Below are 23,032 nucleotides of genomic sequence, written 5' to 3' on the forward strand. Positions count from 1 at the left end.
GGAAATTGGAGAAACAAACAGGGGAACAATGAAAAGAAGCAGACGCTAGATTTTTTTAGGGGCTAAGTAGACGATAGATGAGGGCATGAGGCGTGCCCCGTGCGGCTGCATGTTTGCGTGAATGATTTGTGGGCTCTTTTCTTTTGGGTCCTTTGTTTCACGTGAGATGTATTTTTGTTTGTTGGGGTCAGCCAAGATATTTTACTGGGTTCACATCAAGTAAATACGTACATATACACACGTATTAGGTAAAATTCATTGGGTTCACTTGAACCCAATAGCTCTATGCTGGCTCCGCCGCTGCATGCAGGTAAGAGGGCATGTAGGCAACCAAACAACTCGTAGATGTCGCATATTAAGATGTTTTTTCAAAGCCAGGTTAAGTGAGGAGGGGTATGCAACGCATGTACTGTAGCACACGACAACCAAACACGCCCTAACTGTCAGTCGGTTTGCATGCATGCCAAAGCCCTCGTATAAATTACCCCCTCGGTTTCTAGATATAAGTATTTTTAGAGATTCTAACATGAAAAACGTTTTCAGCCGAAGTGCTGGCTAAAACGTTCCGCCCTCGGTTTCTAGATATAAGTATTTTTAGAGATCCTAACATGAAAAACGTTTTCAGCCGGAGTGCCGGCTAAAACGTTCCGCCAACACGCGTGAGTCGTGAATCTGGACTGAAACCGCATGCCCATCTGTTGCCACGTGCCCCTCACACCGCTTTTCATCCCCACGCAGCCCCGAAGCTCGTGGGCAGCTCGCGACTTATCTTCTTCCCCACAACATTTTCTCTCTTCCATTGCCTGGCGGCTCTGTTCCATGGCACTGCCATGGATTTTTTTCGGGCCGTCCTTCTCTCCTCTCCTTTTCTTTTCTCCCCTGATTTGTTGCGTGCTGGAAAAATAGCCACTCGCTGCTGCGAGCGGTAGCCGACGCTGAGTGGGCTACAATCAAGAGGGCGCTGCAGCCAGCGCTCATCGCTATGGCCGCCCGCAGCTGGTTGCATTCCTCTTCATGGCCGTCGCCGCAGGATTTTGCTACAACCATGCTTTAATTTTGCTAGAACCAGCCCATGTTTTGCTACCACCTACCCACCCAAAATTTGCTACCACGGTGATTTTACTGGAACCGGCGAACCATTTTGCTACATCCATTTTTCATTTTTGTTACTACTGGTGTTTTGTAGATTTTGCTATATTGCTCCACGATGGTGTTTCTAGTCTATTTTTGCTACAACCATGCTTTGATTTTGCTGGAACCAAAGACAAATTTTGCTATATCCACCCACGGCGGCGATGGATTTTATCTCTGTTGGGATCGACACACAATTTTTGATACAACCAGTGAGAAAATTTGCTTCAACCAGCATCTAGTTTTGCTAGAACTAGCAATTCCAAAGCTGAAACAACCGAAGCTTTTTTAGAGCCCTGTTAGGGTCACTGTTGCGAACTGTGCCGACCACCACGGCGAGACACGCTGCAAGGATGTCGGGGTTGTTGGAACGATGGTCGGGGGGGGGGGGGGGGGGGGGAGGTTGTTTGATGCAACACGGTAGCGAGGGCTGCAAGCCGGCGAGCGGTGGCGATTCGGCCAGCGACGGTGCTCTTTCGAGCGCAGTGGTTCGGCTAACGACGGCGATCCGACAAGTAGCGATGGTCTAGTGAGCTCCGGAGGCCGGTCGTCTCGTTTTGGTCCCGCATTGCGCTGGCGTCAAAAGCCAAAGAGAAGAGCGCGCTTGAGGACAAAGCACACCCTGATCTGACGGCTAGAACGCAGCGCATCGGACTAGCACGGAACGTCCGTCCTAAATTTGGGCCGGCACGCCGGCGTCTAGTACTCGCCTTCTAATATGGACTACATACGGAGTAAAATAAATGAATTTACATTCTAAAATACGCTTATATTCATCCGTATGTAATCCATATTCAAATCTCTAAAATAGACTTATATTTAGAAACGGATGAAACAGGAAGAATATACACGTCAGGGTTAGAGCATCTCCAATAGCCGCGCTATATAAGCGCCGCGTTGGAAAATTTGTGTTTTTTTGCGCGCGTGCAGCCGCTCCGGGCACTCCAGCGAAGGCGCGAAAACCGCGCGCGCGGAATAAGTGGTTCAGCGCTCGGAGCAAAATGGCATCGCGGTTATTGCGCCTCCGCTGGAGCTAGTTTACTGACTGGGCGCACGGTAAAAACCACTAATTTGCGGCACGGTGCTTATATAGCGCGGCGGTTGAAGATGCTCTAAGAAGATAACACTGCCCAGCGAGCATGCCCCAATAGGACGTGTGGCGCTCATAGCGCGCCGTTGACACGACACAAAATATTCTGGCTGTTTTTAAACCTTTTCCTTAGAATAATAGCCGTGTCATTAATCCTATCTAGCATAACTCCCATATTAAAAAAATTCAACACCACTTCAATAATCTTCGCTTTCAGAATTGCCCCATTATGTGTTGGTAGAATCGACCAGGGAAACCATCTCTGCCGCCGTTTTAAGTGGCCAATTTAAAGCAGGGCATCAAAAATCTTATTTGCAATGCATAGACAATTAGCTAGCGCTGCATATTATTGCAGCTCAATACGGGCTAAGTATCGTATCCTCTTATTTATTTATTTATTTATTGGAAAACGTTTATTATAAGCCGGATGAAAACTGCCGAATGCAAGCCGCGTCCCGCGATGGACACGTGCCTTGTGGACCCACCACCGCTTTTCTCCTGTTAGAGCATGGTTAATAATATAGCCAGCTGCTGGCTATATAATGTTGCCATGTTACATATAGTCAAGTTTATAGCTAACAAGTACAATAGCTAGATATAAATATGTATTACTTTGTTGATACATGGCCCACCTCACTCTCTCACAAAGTACCTAGGAGCACGTGCTGCAGCCGGCTGTTAACTAGTGGCCCGCTTCTCTTCTCTCTCCTCTTCACTCTCTTCCAAGTAAGCAAGAATATAATATTTAATGTCTTACAACCCGCCTACATCACCTTATTGTACTTGCTCTCAAACCTTATCTTAGCGTTTCGCACGGGCAGCTCTCATCCATTCCTTTTTCCCTTCCACTCCGATCCTCACGCCGGGAGAGGAAAGCTCCTATTGCGACGCCCCACCCCATCGTCGCTTTGAAGCGGAGGACGACGACGACAACTGTCTGCTACATCTCCGCCGTAGCAGCTCCGTCGCAGCATCCAAAGTCGACAGCCGCGAGCTTCATCGCAGTACTCCGTCGCATCAGGCATCGCCGCTGCATGCGCGTGGCGGTGCTGCGATACTGCGCCCGTGCGGAGTCCTGGAGCTCGGTCCTGCAAGGAAGCTTTCACCAGCGGCGCCCGGAGCTTGAGTACGCGGAGCTGCAACGAAGCTTCACCGACGCCGGTGAAAGCTTCACCGGTGAGCCCGGGAGCTGTGATGCAGAGGACGATGCTACAATGGAGCTTCGCCGGTGGCTGCAATGGAGCTTCACCGGCTGCCTCGAGCTGTGATGCAGCGGGGCAGGCGATGCAGTGTAGCATCGCTGGCGCTGGCGCCGGCTGCAATGAAACTTCATCAACGCTACACTGGAGCTTCACCGGTGAGCGCGGAGCTGTGATGCAGCGGGGCGGTGCTGCAATGGAGCTTCATCGGCGAGCCCGGAGCGGTGATGCAACGGGGCGGTGCTACAATGGAGCTTCACCGGTAGTCATGAGCTGCGAGGCAGTGGGGTTGGTGGCTGCAGTGGAGCTTCGCCGGCGGCTTTGAGCTGCAATGAAACTTCACCTACGCTGCAGTGCAGCTTCATTGACGGCATGGGAGGGGAGCGCTCCTGCCTCGAGCATGCGGCGCTGCGTCCCTACAATGGCATTGCGTTCCTACAGCGACACTGTCGTTGCTCGCGTCACTAGTAGAAAACAGGGCTTTGGTCACCGCTCAATGTACACATTAGTCTTGGTTGGATCACGAACCGGGACTAATGTGAGCATTAGTCCCGGTTCGAGCGGCTAAGGCATCGGGAAGGCATTAGTCCCAGTTCAAATGGGACCTTTAGTCCCGGTTTGAGACACGGACCGGGACTAAAGGGTGCGATGCCCTTTAGTCCCGGTTCATTTCTCAAACCGAGACTAAAGGTGGTTTGAGACTCAAACCGGGACTAAAGGTTCACACTCTACCGCCCCCTGGTGTATTGCCTTTTCAGTTTTGTAAAAAACAAAAGAAAGTGATAGAAACTTCAAAAATTAAAATCCTTCGAGATGTAGTTATGTTACTACATCTACTAGTTAGGAAAATTAAAAAAATAATTAAATTTGGACATGTTTTGCAAAAAAGTGTTATGAAAAAGTAAAGCGGCCATATCTTTTGCACATGATGTCGAAAAAACCCGCATAATATATCAAAAAAATCAGCACAAAAATCCGCATCCGATTTTGACTGCTGTAGGCCTGTTTGCAAACTTTTAGAATCCTCAAATTCTGAAAGGAAAAAAAAGATATGCTCAAATTTTAGTTTTTTGAATTCTTGTTAAATCTGGTCAAACTGTGGTCAAACTATGGTCAAACTACTTATTCAATAAATATTAGTGTTAATAAATAATTATTTTCATGTTTTGACTTTTGGTCAAACTGTGGTCAAATCTGGTCAAACTGTGGTCAAACTATGGTCAAACTACTTATTTAAGAAATATTAGTGTTAATAAATAATTACTGTTAGTTTTTTTGACTTTTGGTTAAACTATGGTCAAATCTGATCAAACCGTGGTCAAACTATTTTCAAATCTGGTCAAACTGTGGTCAAACTATGGTCAAACTACTTATTCAAGAAATATTAGTGTTAATAAATAATTATTGCTTTTTTAGAATAATAGTTTCAAACTCAAACAATGCTTAATGCTCAAGTTCAACTCTTAAGGGTTAATAGGATTAACATCTTAGTATTGTTAGGAAAACAACAAGTGCAGACTTGAAAACTAGGAAGAATAGAACACGAAAGTTAAGCGTGCTAAGGCTGGAGTAGTGAGAGGATGGGTGACCGGCTGGGAAGTTAGAAGATTTGGAATGAGGAGTGATTAGAGTGGGTTATTAGAGATTGAATTGTCAAATAATTTAGAAATTTGAAAATAAGAAAAAAAATCAAAAAATATTCAAAAAAAATTCCAAAAATATTCAGAAAAAGAAATTTTTTAAAAAAATCCTTTAGTCCGGACTAAAGGTGGAGCTCCAGAGAGCGGCCACGTGAAGGGCCTTTAGTCCCGAATCGTGACACAACTGAGACTAAGAGAGGGGGGGGGGGATTTAGTATTGATCCTTTAGTCCCGGTTTGTGAACCGGGACAAATGAGACTTATGAATCGGGACAAATGGGACTTTTTCTACTAGTGCGCTGACCTGATCCAACGACTGTCAGGGGATGAATCGAACGGCGCGTGACCCGGCTGATTTCCTGGTGATTTGTAGCAGCCGCCATCTTATTTGTTTATGGAAATACTAACGCCCACACGTGTGTGCGCTTGCATCTCGCCCACACGCGTGGATCCACGTCCGTTTGTGGTTGCACGAATCTTGGCATATTTGTGGTGCCACATAGGACTGGGCTGGTGTGTGGGCATTCATCCACACGTCCGTTTCACCACACGGGAGGACCGATGTGTGGGCGTTTAGCAGTTCGCCCACATGTTTGTTTTCACTCACGCACAAGGGCTGGTGTGTGGGCATTTGCCATCTCGCCCACACGCCCGTCTCCTCTCCCACATCCAAAGCTGCCAGTTGCCATGTGTTTTGCAGTATACATGTCAACTACCCTAGTGTGCTTGTAAGAAGATGACAACTCTTTTTTTATTCGAACATGTCAGTTGCCATGTGTTTTGCAGGGTATACAGCAACTGCCCTAGTGTGCTTGTAAGCAGATGGCAACTCTCTCTTTACCCGAAACATGTTATTTTGCCATGTCTCTTTGTAGTGCTACACGGCAACTGCCTAGTGTTAGTAGGTGGCAACTCCTAAGATTTTCAAATCATGGCAAATGTAGTAAACCATATCATACACGGCAACTGCCTAGTGTTAGTAGGTGGCAACCCCTAAAGTTTTCAAATCATGGCAACTATAGTAAACCAGACGATACATGACAACAGCTGCAGTTGTCCAAAATGGCATCTGGCACTTGACCTGAGATGGCAACTGCAGTTGAGCAACCACGACAACTGCGGTTAAACGGACATTGAAGAGGGTCTAGACCATAGCAACTGCGGGAACGCGTGGTAACCGTCACGCGGGACGTGCGGGACTATGAGGTAGGTGGTTGAGAGAGATCGTATGAACGTTATCCATTTTGCCCACACGTAGGCGTGTGAGAGGCACCGCGAGAAAAAAAAGGCGTGTGGACGCTAATTATTTTTGTCCACACGTCTCCTCTTAGGCACCACACAAAACGTGTGGCCAGATCCCTCAGCGTCCACACGGTGGGCGTTATCGATGTCCTTTATTTATTGTTTGGTGGGTAGTATTTTTGCCCACAATTATTGATCTCAACGCGCGTGCTGTTGCAGTGCTTCCTGGCCGCACTCGCTTTGCCTTAAGGACCGTTCGCTCATTATCCCTTCCAAGTTGCCACGTTCGTCTTCATCAGTTCTTGCACAACCAAGTTTGCAGAGGCTTCAATGGAGGTACCATGGGCGCCCTCCCTCGCGGTCCTGCTGGCCACCGCCCTCTTCCTCGTGGCCGCCGTTCTCCTTCGCCACCGGCAGCAAGCGCGCAAGTACAACATCCCGCCCGGGCCTCGGCCATGGCCGGTGATCGGCAATCTTAACCTCATAGGCCCCCTGCCACACCACTCCATCCACGCGCTCTCGGCGCGGTATGGCCCGCTCATGTCCCTCCGGTTTGGTTCCTTCCCCATCGTCGTCGGCTCCTCCCTTGAGGCGGCCGAGTTCATCCTGAGGACACACGACCTGGCGTTCCTCGACCGGCCCCGGATGGCCTGCGGCAAGTACACCGTGTACAACTTCTCCGGCATGCTCTGGTCACACTACGGTCCATACTGGCGCCAGCTACGCAAGCTATGGCTGACGGAGCTTCTTAGCGCGAGGCAGCTCAGGCTGACGGAGCACATCCGTGGCGAGGAGGTGCGCGCCATGCTGCGCGACCTGCACCCGAGCACCTCCACCGGGCGCACGGTGGTGCTCAAGGACCACCTCCTCATGGTGACCCTCAACGTCATCTCGCGCATGGTGCTTGGCAGGAAGTACGTCGGCGAAGGGGCTAGCTCGGCCTCGGCGGCGAAGCCGGAGGAGTTCAGGTGGATGATCGAGGAGATCTTCTTCCTCAACGGCGCGCCTCATATCGGGGACATGATCCCGTGGCTTAGCTGGCTAGACCCGCAAGGGTACGTGGGCAGGATGAAGAGGCTGAGCAAGATGTTCGACCGATTCATCGAGCACGTGCTGCGCGAGCACAACGAGCGGCGGCTGCAAGAGGGCAAGGCGTTCGTCCCCATGGACATGGTCGACCTGCTGCTACAGCTCGCCGATGACCCCACCCTTGAGGTCCCCATTACTGGCGACGGTGTCAAGGCAGCCGTTCTGGTATGTAATTTCATAATCGTTTTCCGTTCCTATATTTGTGACTTTGTGTGTGGGCGTTAAATTAACGGAAAGACACATCTAAACGGGTCCGATACCTACCGGCAACTAGCTAGCGTGTGAAGTATGATTGCATATATCAGTGGCAACCACTAGTGTGGTTGGGGCTGCTGCGTTGGGGCTGCTGATGATGAGCACTAGTGGTTGGGGCTTCTGCGTTGCCAGGTAAGCAGCGTCCCTTCCATTGACTTAGCTCTGACTGATAGCACACATGCATGTAAAACCAGCATATAGCTGAATGAGTACAATAATGCATACCTAATCCATTAGAGATTAAACTTAATTAGGGGAGTGGCACCAACTTATATACTACCTCCGTCTCGGTGAATAAGTCATTCGCATAGTTCTAGGTTGACGATTTAACTATCTAAATATGTATTATATGTGACAAAAAATATATATTTAGAAACTACATCCTTGTAGAAATCTAGTGATATACTTTTCATGGCATATTTGCTCAAATCGATGACCTAGGACTACGCAAATGACTTATTCACCTAGACGGAGGTAGTACATGGTTAGAAGATACATTACACATGATGGCTTGTCCAAAGTGAATCATTCTCAGCAAAAAATAAATAAAAAAAGCAATTTCAACACGATGTATCTACCAGATCCAGATGCTCTTCATCAAGTCGTTGTTGCAGCCACGAGACTTGCCGCTTCAGCTTCATCAGCACATAGAACTTTGCGATGAATTTGCCCACCTTCCCGTCGACCCTAGCATCCTCATCGCCTCCGCGACCTCCATCGAGCCGATGCTCACCATCATCACTGCATGCTCAAGCAGCTGCTCATCCGTGTAATCGTCGACTCACAATCGGTGCAGAAGAAGTAGCGATCATCGCTACAGATCCATTAGAGCTAAAAGCAGATTTAACTTATGCGAGTAACAATAAGCTATAAAGCAGCGGTTCACACAATCAGGATTTGTTAGTAACTCATATCAAGCAAGCTAGAAACACAGCCACAGGTAAGGTCCGGCCATGTGCTGAAACTTTAATGTTTTCAGCGAAGCAAGGCAAGATAACAAGTTGGTCTATCTGCCTCTTATTTATTATATATATATATATATATATATATACGAAGAAACTACAAATCAAATGTACTACTAAATCAGGAATATGAAGACCGTAAAACTTGGTTCTTGGTATGCAAACAACTAATCAAATTGGAGATGAAAATAAACCGAGTGGATTTGAAGAAAATTCTAAAGGCAAGATATAGGTACAATCGTTCGAGCAAATCCAAGGAGTATTGTTTTCACATACAAACAGCAAGCTAAGCTTGGACTTCGCAAATACTATGCAGTATTAAAAATGTAACATATAATTTCCGCATCCCTGTCATAGGTCTGCAGTAGTACCCACATGACATAAAATGATGTTACCAGATGAGAAAAACAGGTGATAGGAAAGCAACTGGTGCAATGGTGACTGTCATATACCCTCTGCCCGTCTGTACCAGTAGGAGCTGCAACAATGCTAGTACCACCTTTTGGCAACCTGGCATGTAATTTTGCTGCATAGGACTTGAGTATTCTTTGAAATACCAAAAAACAAATGAGAACTATATATAATTACTATCGAATTAATAAACATGTGTTCAGTTGAACCATATGGTTGACTATTCAATGTTATTTCATGGTGCATTCCAGTTCTGTAGGTATGACACCTGTCTTATACTCTTTTGAACAACTGAACGATGCATAAAATCAATATTAGACACTGTAAGCAAACATATATGGCTCACCATTGCATGCTACAGTTTTGGCAATGGAATTGCCAAATTACCTAATCAACTTCAGCTATCTGTTGAAAAATAACCAAAATCATCAAGTAGTCATACTGAAAAACTCCATACATAAAGAATTGCTTACAGCAGAACAAAAAAACAAAGCCATCATAGTCAGGATCAATGAACAGAAATTTATCTAACTTAAACTAAGACCATGCTAGATAGATATATTTTCAGAATATATGCATCACTTTGATACCTTTTACTATGCAAATTCTATATTTGATTACAGAAAATGAAATCAATTGCTTCCAGAAATTGGTTGAAACCCACTCAATGTTACCAAGATTACCTCGATAAAAAAGTCACCCAACTTATGAGAAGCACGGTATATATAAACTATCATGAACATGAAAAAACATTATCCAAACAAAAATGCAGTACATTTTGAGGAAAACTAAAAAGGATTAGCAGAACCCCAGCAGCCATATCCCATGACTTAAGCCAATATTCTGAATAGGCTTCTTTAATGCCTAGACTAACATGGGACATGCAGCAGCAGCAAAGTCTAACGTTGGTACTCCCTGAATACATAGTATACGTTTCAGAAGCCGCCTGATTTGCAAATATTCCTGACCAAAAAAAGGGAAGAGAAGGGACCAAGAAACGGCCGACTTACACTTTGGTGGTAGCTGTAGTCCAACTGGCGGCGACCCTCTCGCGGTCCGGCCGGCAGAAGCAGCGGGCGCTCCATCATGACGAGCGTCTGCACGAGGCAGGTAGACCACACCCCGCCCAGCACGCTTGACTGCAGGTGCTCCTCGAAGGTTGCTGCGAGCAGCACCACGACGCATCACCTTGTAGGCACCGAACCGTATCACCCAATGAAATCAACACATTTCGAGATCGACAAGGGGGCAGCAGGCGACCATACGTACCCTGAGCTGAGGCAGGATGAATTGCAGGCAGGCTGGGGCGGTGTCCACCTGGGCGACCTCGGCCAGCAGCGGCGACCTGCCGTGTTGGCAAGGTTGACGACGAGGATGCGGGTGGGAAAAGGGGGTCTAAGAGCATCTCCAACTGGCGCTCAAAAAGAGCTCCGCGCACTAAAAAATCGTTTTTTTTGGCGCCGAATAGCTTCAGCAGAAGCTGTAGCGCTAAAAGTTTTTGGGCGCGCGCTGAAAAGCGCTATCGCGCAGCATATTTTGGGCTCTGGATTGGGCGCGCTTCATAATTTACATTGTGTTCTTTTTAGGCGCGCTTTTGGGCTTTTGCTAAAGCAATATTGGGTCCGGCACACTAAAAGTGCTACAATGACGCGCTAAAACTATTTTAGGGCGCGAAATTTTTGTGCACCTACTGGAGATGCTCTAAGTTTGGGAGGGCGCGGCTTGCCTTGAGGACGTGGATCCCGTTGTCAAGGAGGCGGGAGGCTCGAGCAACGTTCTCGGCCGTGGACATGGAGTCATCCGCAGCCATAGGCGCTCTCTTCCGGTGAGGCCACCCTGCTTCTCCTCATGCTCACCTTCTCCCGCAAACCGCCCTGCATCAGGTGTGAGGAAGAAGCAGAGGGTAGCGACTGCGCGAGCGATTCGTGGATCTCCTACTGAAAGCCTCTGGAAGACGGGTAGGGGAGACGACACGAGGAAGGGGAAAGACGGCGGCGGCCCTCCAACAGATGGGCGCTCCCCTGCTGCAGTGAGCACGCCCGCGCCACCTCCCTCTCTCCTTCGTCGGCGCTTCATCTCCTTTCTGTACCAGATGAGAAAATGTGGAGGACGAGCCGCGGGGGCAGGTTCGCTTCGTGGAGAAGGCAAGAAATGTTTACCCGGTGGAGGTGTTATCTAGGGGCCCGTGCCCACGCTCACACCGCCAGGTCGAGACAGAGGGAGGTCGCACCCGCACCCGCTGAAATCGCGCGCCCAGCACGCGAAGAACCAACCACCGGCCTCCAGCTGGCCGCGCAGCGCATGACGCGATTGGGCGGCCGCCTCGCTCTCGATTTACCAAAAATATCTCTCGTGCTCTTGATTCAACTGCGAAGTACCTGTGCCGACGTGGCTATCGCCAGGGAACACCTTTGATGCATACCTTATTGTTTTGGATATGAGACATGACATCACGGTCAAGTATCCATAATTTCATATACGGTAGGGGTATTCCACTCCTTTCTCCAGATTTACATGTAGTGTATTAAGACTCGCCATGTGTCACATAAAGGACACATGCATGCATGCATGGCCATTTTTTTTTACACATAAGTAGGTATAAGGCACACATGCATATTGTTTTCTCTGGGACAATTTCAATTATGCATATCTTATAAACTTCAATTTCATGTTTTATTTCTTCTTATATTTGAACGCCTGGGGCCAAGACCTTTACAATAAGATCAAGCTTAGATATAAACATGTTTAAATTTCAACATTTCAATTCAATTAGCCCACTTAATCTATTTCAGTGTTGGCAACTGCTTAGAACAAGACCAATGAGTGAAATCTGTTTTTCATTTTTAGTAAAATTATTATTTTGAAACGAGCTAAACCTGTGTTTGAAAAGGAGCGGAAGTTTATTTTAATGAAATCAGTTTTTACAGAAGAGTGAATTTTTCTAAATGAGTTAAATCTGCTATCTAAAATGAGAGTGGAAAAAATCTTGTTAGATGAGTGAAATCGGCGTTTTGAAAAGAGCAAATCATTTTTTAAACGAGTGAATGGAAACCTTTTCTTGAATCGTGTGAAATAAGTGAAATCAGATATTTGAAATAAGTGAAATTGTTTTTTGAGTTGAGTGGAATCAGTGTTTTGAATTAACTAAAATCATCGATTTAAAAATTATTGAATTCCCTTGTTTGAAATGAGTGAAATTGTTCTTTTTGAAAATAATAGAAATTATTTATTTTAATTGGGTGCAATCAGCGTTCCGAAATGAGTGAGATCAGTGTTTTGATATATTCCACATTCTCGGTTTGTAAGAAATGAGTGGAATCTGTTTCTTTTGGAAATGAGTTAAATATGTTTCATGATTTTTAAACTCATTTAAAATATATCACAGATTGGTCTTGTTTTAATTATCTTGGCAACTTAAATTAAAATATGTAGGAAAAAAAATCAAAAACGGCAATTTGGTTGAAAAGTTATAAGCAATTCAAAATGTCATAAGGAAAATGAAAGGCACAATTTTAGTAGTTTGGAGAGAGAGAGAGAGAGAGAGAGAGAGAGAGAGAGAGAGAGAGAGAGAGAGAGAGAGAGAGAGAGAGAGAGAGAGAGAGAGAGAGAGAGCCATATGTGCATGCAACCACCCACCCATCTCTCCACTCTCGTGCTGTCCGTGACATCCTGACAAAATCTGCCCATGGAACAAAATGTTGCACTCTTTTAGGACATCTCCAACGTTGACATCCAAACCGGACACCCAGTGGCAGAGCTTGAGCCAAAACAAGGGGGACATGGGCTTGAGGGGGGCGAACATAATTATTTTCAGCTGATTTTTGTGTGGAAAATAGGCCTAATACTGTACAAAGTTATATAGGACTGTTCTATTGTGAGCTTGGGGGGCATGGCCCAGGTTGGCCCCCATGAAGCTTACCGCATCCGTTTGTGGACAGGGGATCAGTTCCCGAACACTAATGCGAGAGTCGGTCATGCAAAGCTAGCTGTATATATCCGCCCGCAATTTTTTTTCCAGTCTGCACGCTCAAAGAAGTCGCATATCTAGTTTTAGTTTAGCTCAGAATTGTTAATATATTCAAATGCAACAACAGTTCTAATTTAAATATTACAATCCAACAAAATATTCAAATTATAGTAGTTCAAACTTGAATCTAACTAACACATATTACTAGTTGTCCGCTATAACCGCCCACATATGCTCAATCAAATCTTCCTTTAGGTGGTCATGAATTGCTCGATGTCAAATTTGTTTATGCATTTTAACAATCTCATCAAATGTGGTCGGATTCTGCTCTAAAAGTTCAATAGGCTCACCCATGTTCTCAGATTCCAAACATGCAACAACATCTTCACCCTCATCCTCTACGATCATGTTATGCATGCTTACACACATGCCATCACCTCCCACAAGGTCTACGGATCCCATTGTTTAGTAGGTCCACGAACAACTGCAAAACAAGCCTGCAGAACTCCAAATGCCTTCTCAACATCCTTTCTAGCTACTTCTTATTTCTGGGCAAAGTGAGACATTTTTTAACCAACTAGCTAGAGATGGTCTTGACAAAGATAGCCCATGGAGAATATATACCGTCGACCAGATAATAGCACATGTTGTATTCATGCCCATTGACAGTAAAATGGCAAGGAGGAGTTTTTCCTTTAGTTAGCCTAGCAAACAATGGTGATTGCTGCAGCATATTGATTTTATTATGAGAACCGGGCATTGCCAAAGAAACATGTAAAATCCAAAGATCTTTTGATGCAACTGCTTCAAGAATGATGGTGGTCTTGTTAACATGACCATGATATTGGCCTTGTAGAACTTTTGAGCAGTTCTTTCATCTCCAGTGCATGCATTCAAGAGATCTGAGTAAACCTGGCCACACTCTTGCTTGTAACTTTTCCAAGACCATTTAGGTGTCTGCGATGGTTAGTTCTCTCAGGTACTAAGATCTAAACACAGAGACCACGATAGTAGCAATCTTACCATGGCATCTCCACATGTGCTTTCAGACGTATGTAGGTATTCGTCTCATGAATCAGCTGCCGTGCCATATGCAAGGATCCGCAGTGTCGTGCACTTCTGGTAAGCGAAGAGCTTCGTACGACATCCTTCTTCAAGATAAAGTAGTCATCAAAGGACCGGACGCCATGGTAAAGACGATAGAAGATATTTTTTTCGCATCCGAAAGCGCTGACAAAAATTGTCAGCAAATAGAACATCAGGGGCAAAGTAGTCATCCGTCAGTGTCAAATGGTCGAGCGCCCTGTTGTGTTTGAGCACTCGATGACCCTTGATCGATCCATTGAAATTGAGACATGCTCTGCCACTAGTTTCGCGTGTGCAAGAACCGCCTACATCATCATCGTCTCATCAGTGTAGTCCTTCTAGTCGGATGACTCAACATAGTGCTCGTATATGTACTCCATATACAATACCATTGCTTCAAAAAACAAATGGCAAAAAAATTAGCACAAACACTTTACTGAACACTTGCTGGACACGGTGACTACAGTGGGGCGGATGGTACTTGTGCGGCGGACGAAGTAGAGGTGTGGACCAGCGGCGAAGGGAAAGTGATGTCGCGTCCAGGTATTGCGGTGGAGGTGACGGAGTCATGGAGTTCTGGGAAGGATAGGGCGGGGCGGCTAGGGTGGTGGAGCGGCGGCGGCAAGAGTGAAAACAGATGCAGAGAAAGATGGAATGATGGAGGCACGGGATCCGGGAGGGGTTTTGGGTAGGGTTTTGGATGAGTTGGATGTGTCGAAGCCCTACGTGGCTGCTACCCGGACCTCTAGGCCCGTGTTGGATGACCAGTGGCGGAGCTTAGTGGAGACCAACAGGGGCCATGGCCCCCCCTTAGTTTTTGCATCCATTGAAGAACAAGCTACATAATGAGCCTAATTAGTGTTTAAACTACAAATTAGCCCCTCCTTCCCTATTAACTTGGTTCCTTTTGACTAATGGCCCCCTCTTGAATTTTTCTCAAGCTCCGCCATTGTGGATGACAAAATACTTTCAGATCGTGCGGGTGGTTTTAGGGTCCACTGTGAAGACGCCCTTATGCCTTAAATCAATGCATGGATCTTGATGCTGAGTGGAATCTCGGTGCCAGATCTACCGGTAGGTATCATTCGTTAGTTAAAGTCGCACAATATAATTTTTTTTGAAGCTCACAGAATAATTATTTGAACTTGCTTTTCTTCCTCCTATAAAATATCATATCAATACAACTTGCACCCATGCAGGAGGTCATCGCCGGCGCCACGGACACCTCGGCCGTGACCGTGGAGTGGGCCATGTCCGAGCTCCTGAGGAAGCCCCGCGTCCTCGCGAAGGTCACCGAGGAGCTGGACCGTGTGGTCGGCCGCGACCGCCTAGTCGCCGAGGGTGACATCTCCAGCCTCCCGTACCTAGAAGCCGTCGTGAAGGAGACCATGCGGCTCCACCCTGTGGTACCCCTTCTCATACCGCGGGTGTCTCGTGAGCACACGTCCGTAGCAGGCTATGAGATCCCGGTGGGCACACGCGTGCTCGTCAACGTCTGGGCTATCGGCCGGGACCCGACTGTGTGGGGGGAGACGGCCGCGGAATTTCAGCCGGAGCGGTTCCTTGGGAGCAAGGTGGATGTCAAGGGCCACGACCTGGAACTGCTACCTTTTGGTGCTGGTCGCAGGATGTGCCCAGCCCACGGCCTCGGGCTCAAGATGGTTCAGCTGGTGCTGGCAAACTTACTGCACGGCTATGCGTGGAGACTCCCCGATGGCGTGGCGGCTGAGGAGCTGAGCATGGAGGAGAAGTTTGGCATATCCGTGTCTCGCATGCACCACCTCCACGCTATCCCTGAGCCCAAGCTTCTGGATCACCTCTATTTCGGGCCATGAATGTTAGTCCCTTCATTTCTAAATATAAGTTTTTTTAGACATTCCACTATAGAAACTACATTCAAATGAATATGGACGTCTTTTAGAGTATAGGTTCACTGCTGCTCCGTATGTAGTCTATAATGGAATCTTTTAAAAGACTTATATTTAAAAACAGAGGGAGTACTAGCTTTAATTTGATGTTTGCTCGAGTGCATGTACACGTATTGGTTTACTTTCACCTCGGATGTTTATGGGTTGTACTATGCATTATGGTTATATGCAGAGGCCGAAACTGATCTCAGCATGATTGTATCGTCCTGATGTAATGATCAGAGCTTAATAAAAGCTTCCTTATCTAAAACTTGCGGATGTTTCTATGTATGGATTGCTCATGTATGCCATCAAAATTTTCTATGACTATTATGCTATTCGTGCATATATAGTACTCCATCCGTTCTTAAATATAAGTCTTTTATAGAGATTTCACTAGGTGGACTACATACGAAGCAAACTGAATAAATCTAAACTTAAAATGTATCTGTATGTATGCGGTTTATAGTGGAATCTCTACAAAGACTTACATTTAGGAACGGAGGGAGTACTAATAAATATAATTTGTGACAGATGGTAAACTAGACACAGTGTTCTTCCACATAGATATTTGCCTCGTCGATTTTAGACTTTAACGCTTGTGATTTTTAAAAATATAGCAGCACATGTCTCGGTCAGATACGTTCATCATAACTCTGGAATTCCGGCTTGGTCAAGTGCTACGAGCATACATGCGTCTTGCCGCACCGTTTTTCGTTGGTTGTAAAAAACGCTCTTATATCACTAGTGTAAAAAAACTCTCATATATTATGGGATGAAGGGAGTATTAATTAGCCGTCAGTCCAATTTTTAATTTTTCTATTCTTGTTGTTAACTCGTTAACAGAGTTAGTCATGTTTGGTAGCCTAATGTTGTCACGCCTAAGCTTAGTCATGCCACAACAACTTAGTCATGTGTTTGGTTCATTGCAATATTTGTTGCTTGCCATAGTTTTTTAGCTACATAGTCCACATGTCATAATTACAGTCTTTTGCCAAATTATGCCACGTTTGTGGTGGTTATTTTGTTCACCACTTTTTGGGGTGGCCAGAATTTGCATAAGATTAGTTGTGGCAAAGTTAGCCGTGTACCAACATGCCGAGAGTCTTTGCTTCTCAGTTCGTGGGCTGAGCGCTATTGTTCGTTTTTTTGTGGGCTTATTTCTTGTGGGCTGAGTACTATTGTTCGATTTTCCATGGGCCAGTTGTGATTTGGCATCCAGTATGTGGGCGTGAGCACACTCTTTACTTGGTTGTGCCCCTAAAAAACCATTTACTTCCTTGCAAAATATGTCCATCTTTGCTAAAAAAATGCAATGTATGTTCACCAGAACCAAAGTATAATGATGTCTAGAAGCAAGACATGTGGTCACAAAATTTAATAGGACATTAGTTAGTATTTTCACAACACTTGTTCTTGAAAAATATGGAATTTAAGCAACACTACGAAAGTAATGAAATTCTACCTTTTGTGGGGACAAAATAATAAAAATTACATGTAGTGGTTTGTGTCACGTGTTTAGCAGAGCCTTAGAGCATTTCTAACTGATCCCTTATAAGTTAGCGTCTCAAACGCCCTCTTATCCTTTAACTCATTACATTTAGTCCGCTAAATAAAAGTGGTACCTAGTCAAACCCCTAAACTTAACTCCCTAATTCTTTTCCACAAAATTTCCTAGTTTTAGTTTACATACTACATTTCAACTACATATTTGCACACATATTAAATCCAAGGGTAAATATTGAATAAATGTCACTCGAATTCTGGCGATTCCAAGAAACGCCACTGCAATTTCCAAACTTTGGAGAATGCAATTTCCAGTGGCATTTTTCAAAGTTAGGACTGGCGTTTTTCAAAGTTTACAAAATTTACAGTTGCATTTTTCAAAGTTTGGAAATTGCAGTGGCATTTCTCGGAAACGCCAGAATTCAAGTGGCATTTATCCAATTAACCCTAAATCGTAATAATTAAGGTTCACACAATTCACGGTATTACAAATTCAAAGTTTACAAACCAAATTATTCAAAGTCAAACACACGGAAGGGTTCAAATGAAGTAAAGAGCATGATAAAAGCACAACTATGAAGTGTTGTGGAGTAGCCACTCGTACTCAACAAGATAATCTTGGAGCTGGGTATGAACTTCTCCGTTCTCGATGCTTCGATGCACTGCGAGGAATCTTTGTATCATGTTTGCATCGTGCTCCGGCTGAACATGGTTACCATTGGAGATGTACCGAAAGTTCTTTGGCACGCCTCTCTCAACTTCAATGATCTTGTTTTGCAAGATGATGCAACATGTTATTATTTGTCGTAGGACCTTGGGGGTCTAATACTCGGCAGACCCTGAATAATGCCAAAGCGCTTAAACACACTGGAAGCTCTCTCCACATCATTCCTTGTCGACTCTTGACACATTGCAAACCGAGCTCTCTTGTTCCCTTGAGGATGCTAGATTATCTTGACAAAGAAAGCCCATGGAGGATAGATGACATCTGCAAGTTAGTAACCCATCGTCAACTCGTGGCCATTGATAACATAGTTGTAAGGAGGAGCATCTCTAGCAACAAGCCTTGAGAACAATAGTGATCTCGAACGCACATTCGGGTTATTATGAGATCCAGGCAATCCAAAGAATGAATGTCAAATCCATAGATCCTCTAATGCAACAACCTCAGGAATGATTGATGGATCTTTGCAGTGGCCTTTGTACCGACCTTTCCATCCCGCACGATAATTCTTTCATGTCCAATGCGTGCAATCAATTGATCCAAACATCCCAGGCCAACCTTGTTTTTCACTAAATCACAATATCCTCTCGGTGTCTTCATCGGTGGGTGTCCTCAGTACTCTGTCTCAAAGATCTCAATCATGAAACGTGTGTACCTTCAAACGGACTCCAAGATTACATCCTCCCCGATGTGGACATAGTCGTCAATGGTGTCTCCCGAACACCGATACGCAAGCACAAGAACAATTGTGATACATTTCCTCAGTGGGCTTGCACTTATCTCCCTTGATGCACTCCTCCTTTAACTTAAACCAATCATCATGCTTCTCCACATCTTTTTCAATGGTGAGGAAGAGACTTGTATGCATCCAAAATTGTCGGTGTAAAAACTTATGTGGGTAGGTTGCTTTGGGTTTGAAGTAATATCTTATAATCTAGGTATGGCCATCCGGTCTACTCGGTTGATGTGCCAGCAAACGAATTGTGATCCTAGTATGCGTCGCCGAAAATCCGCATTGAAGATCATGGCAATGACTTCAAGGTCATCATCTTCTTCCTCCTCCTCTGCCGCTGAAGTGTCGTCGAAGATCATCTCCCTCAACCTTTCTATCTACACTAGAATTACTAGGTTCAATTCAATGTCATCAAGAAAACGAGATGAAAAAGCACAAACAAACTCACCTAGGCAATCCAACGAATACTTGAAGGATGGAGGAGGTGTCATGGTCGGCCGGCGACGTTCAGACGATGCTCAAGATTCTAGTGGTCGTCGGGGCTTCGATATGGCTGACAGTCGACAGAGGGGATCGAGGGACGAAGATGCGATCAGTGAGGCGGCGGCGACAGCGATAGAGCTTGATTCCAGCAATGACAACAACTGGCGGCTGTCTTGGAGTGGGGCCGGCGCCACGAAGGCATTGGGTTGTGGTCGGAGGCAGAGTGTCGGGGAAACTGACCCACCAACACCTACGGGGACCGGGCCCCTTTCGGTTCGGAGGGGGGCGGAGGCCGCACAAAGAGCGGATCGAGGCAGTACACGCGAGCAGTTTTACCCAGCTTCGGGCCGCACGGATGCGTAAAACCCTACTGCTGCTTGTTTGTGTGTATTGAATTCTTGCTCCGGAGCGATGGACGCTGCCAGACCGAGCGTGATAGTGTTCCTGATGTTTCGAATGAGCCGAACCCCTTCTACGTTGCTCTTGGGCCTCCTTTTATACTTTCAAGGGGTCACCGACAGGTGGCAACGTAGACTAGAAGGGTAAAAATGGAAAAGGATGCGGTAGGTGCAGCTACCGCTACTGTGGACACAGTGCACCCTACCTAACTCTGACGGCAGGGGACAAGGTCATTGAATGCCCGTCTGAGTTGCCTAAACAGTGCAAAAAGTGACCGTTAGGAGCGCCACCGTTTGCCACGACGGCCTTCTCTTCATCTCCGCTTGCCACCGCGTACCCCTGGCTGCACAGGCTCCCGCCACGCGCCCCTGAGGAAGCCTCATGGCGACACGCGGGTGGGTGCGCTGGAGCGTGGGTACAGAGTGGCAGCGGGCCCCCGGCGAGTACCTTGTCGGGGTCGTCGTCTTGTCGAGTCCAGAAGCTTGTCGCTCACCGGACCTTGCCGGGACGTGCGGTGCATCGCGGCAAGTTTCTTGAAGTGCCATGGTTGGCCTTCCCGACAAGCTCCTCTTGCCGGGGCCTTGTCTCTTCCCGGCAAGCTCCTCTTGCTGGGGCCTTGTCTCTTCATCTTGAATGCTTTGTTCTTGAATGGCTCCAAAGGAACCCACGGAGGACTCTGGCGGTCGTCCGGCAAGCCTTGCCGCGCGGCGCTGCAACTGCCCGTGCACAAGTTCGGGATACTAGGGTACCCCTACTCTAGTACACCGACAGGAGCCCCTGGGCCTGGGCCATACACGGTGCCGAGCGCTGTTGGGCCAGGCCCAAAACAGGGCACGGGCACGCGTGGAGCCTGGGTTATGCCGAATCTAACTCCGCATCCACCGCGCCCCCCGTAACTGCACGCGTCAATCACGGAGTCGTGGGAGAGATCGTGGGAGGTTGTTTATTTGGAAGGCTGAAATGTCCGCCCCGTCCCTCTTTATAAGCAGGGGAAACAGGGGCATTTCCCCCACCTCCGCCCTTCGCTGCTGCAATCCCAGAAATCTCCGCCGCCCTCCTCCGCTTGCAGAGTTGAAAGAGGGCAGCGCTCCGCCCCCGTCGCTGCTGCCACCACCAGCGCCGTCGATCTCCCCCACCGCCTCCGCCATGCCTCCGAAGCCCGGAAAGGGGAAGGCCACGAAGGCCGCGGCCGCGAAAGCTGTGAAGTCGACCGAAGCGCAGCGGCTTGAGGCGCTGCGGAAGGAGCGGGCCACTTTCCCCCCCGAGCTCTCCGCGAAGGAGCTGAGGGAGTGGTACTATCTCTTCTGGTCGACGGAGACGCGGGCGCATCCGCGCACGAAGGTACTCTCCGCCGTCACCTCGCAAGCAGCTCCAGTTGGCGGATATCCTTTCTTCGCCGTGTTCTTCTACTGCGGGCTCTGCCCGCCATTCTCTGATTTCTTTTGCGACGTCATGAACACCTATGGACTCTACCTCCTTGACTTCACTCCCAACGCCGTTCTGACCATGGCAGTTTTCGCCCATCTATGCGAAAACTTTGTCAGAGTCCACCCCAACGTAGCTCTCTTCCGCCACTTCTTTATGCCTTGTGTCGAGAGAGGGGAACCTCTTGCCGGCGGGATCGCCTGGATCTCGCGGGCCGGCAAGAAGGAGACCTATCTGGAGGGGGAGCTCCGCAGCAAGTGGGACGAGTGGAGAGCAGATTGGTGCTGGGTTGTAGAAGAGAGCCCACAGCCGTTCACCGCCCTGCGCCAAGCCCCAGCAGTGCGTGGCAATGACTGGAGCGCTCTGTCCGTGGACGACGACAAGCTGAAGATCGCCACCACTCGGATCTTGCGTCTCAGGCTTGCCGGGCTGACTGTAGGAGCTGTCGGCGCAGATTTCCTTCGCCGGCGCATCGCCCCTCTGCAGGCGAGGGGGAGACCCGCCTGGGAATTTGGAGGCCCGGCAGATATCATGAGGTTGCGCCCAGGCCTCAACTTCAATTTCACCGTCATAGAGTTGGACGGGATACTCAAGGAGATATTCAAGCACGACCCACAGCATCCCGAGTGGTTCAGGTTGCCGGCAGGCGTCGTTCCTCTGTGCAACAACTCCTCGCGCGACCGCATCTGCGCCATGATGCCGTTGTGTGATTCGCACGGGATCGCTCCAACTTGGCAAGAGCCTGCCGGAGACGTTGTGCAGCAGTTCTTCGACAGCCTAGTGGAAGTAGCAGTCAATGCTGACGACAAGAAGCTCCTCACCCGCGACACCACCGATCAAGAGATGGAACGCATCGCCACCAGGGCGGAAGAGGCGGCGGCAGCCGCAGCCGCGGGTGAATTTGGGTTCACGGTGGAGGAAGCGGATGCGGCATCGGCGATGAGTCTTGCTGAGCGGGAGTGGCCCGAAGACGAAGAAGAGCTTGCCGCGCCCGACGCCGAGTTGAGTGAGCCCGCCGAGGGTGCAAGCGGCCCGCCATCTCTGGGGAGCTTGCCGGGAACAGGGCCCGGAACGCAGCCCCCAGTGCAGCCAAGAAGGCGCCTCCGCAGGATCGGGGACGCAGCAGGGCGGCAAGCTGATCAACAGCCGCAGCGCCGTGCGACGCGCTCCGCCGCGGCAAGTACGGTTGCCGCGGGTGTGCCTCCCGCCGCAGTGGCAACTGGGGCGGGGTCATCTCGGGCTGGCGCCGCAGTCCCCGCCAAGCGGCCAAGGGATCCCACCCCTCCACCTCGTCGCGCCGGAGGTGGGCCGAACTTCGAGCTCTCCGTGCTCAGCTCCGACGAGGAAGAGGAAGAAGAGTAAGATTCCCTTGTTGTTCTTGTAATTCTTCAACTTGCCATTCCTGTCTTGCATCTGATTTGACCCACCCTGGACTCTCCCTTTTCAGGACTCTGGCCCAGAGGGCGGCGAAGAGGGCCAAGGCTCAGGTGGTGGTCATCGAGGACGAGCCCACTGCAACGACAGGAGGCGCGCCCGAGACCACCTTGCCGGATCCGGCCATCACTTCGCAGAGCAGCCCCCAGCGCAGCCCCCAGCGTAAGCATATGGTTTACTTTCTGCTTCTGGGTGCGTGTGGTTGCTCTTTTCCTTTGTTGACATCTGATCACTGGTTTGTTTGTGCAGGAGTAGAACAGCTTCATCAGGAGGGCGTGATGATCTCCTCCGACTCGTCGTCTGCTTCGACTACGCCGCCAAGGGCGGACTCCCCGGCAAGGGAGCGTTCT

At 48.0% G+C, this 23,032-nt stretch overlaps 1 protein-coding gene across 2 annotated transcripts; it reads left to right on the plus strand.

The window, feature by feature from the left end:
* The first annotated feature begins 6,486 nt into the window (after positions 1–6,486).
* On the plus strand, positions 6,487–16,269 carry LOC123047413 (trimethyltridecatetraene synthase). 2 transcript variants are annotated; one of them, XM_044470962.1, is made up of 3 exons: positions 6,487–7,555; positions 15,271–15,812; positions 15,850–16,269. In XM_044470962.1, the coding sequence occupies exons 1-3, from the start codon at positions 6,632–6,634 to the stop codon at positions 15,911–15,913; spliced, it is 1,530 nt and encodes a 509-aa protein (XP_044326897.1). In that variant the 5' UTR covers positions 6,487–6,631; the 3' UTR covers positions 15,914–16,269. The 2 variants fall into 2 exon arrangements, with proteins under 2 accessions (XP_044326897.1, XP_044326896.1); XM_044470961.1 differs by having other exon boundaries at positions 15,271–16,269.
* The last annotated feature ends 6,763 nt before the right edge of the window (positions 16,270–23,032 follow it).

This window comes from Triticum aestivum, chromosome 2B (assembly GCF_018294505.1).
Source record: "Triticum aestivum cultivar Chinese Spring chromosome 2B, IWGSC CS RefSeq v2.1, whole genome shotgun sequence".
In the NCBI taxonomy this organism is placed as follows: domain Eukaryota; kingdom Viridiplantae; phylum Streptophyta; class Magnoliopsida; order Poales; family Poaceae; genus Triticum; species Triticum aestivum.

Bases quoted from the DNA above. Each gene is read 5' to 3' on its own strand.
- LOC123047413 (XM_044470961.1), top strand. From the start codon at position 6,632: ATGGAGGTACCATGGGCGCCCTCCCTCGCGGTCCTGCTGGCCACCGCC. The intron at 7,556-15,270 runs GTATGTAATTTC...GCACCCATGCAG, and splicing joins GTGTCAAGGCAGCCGTTCTG to GAGGTCATCGCCGGCGCCAC.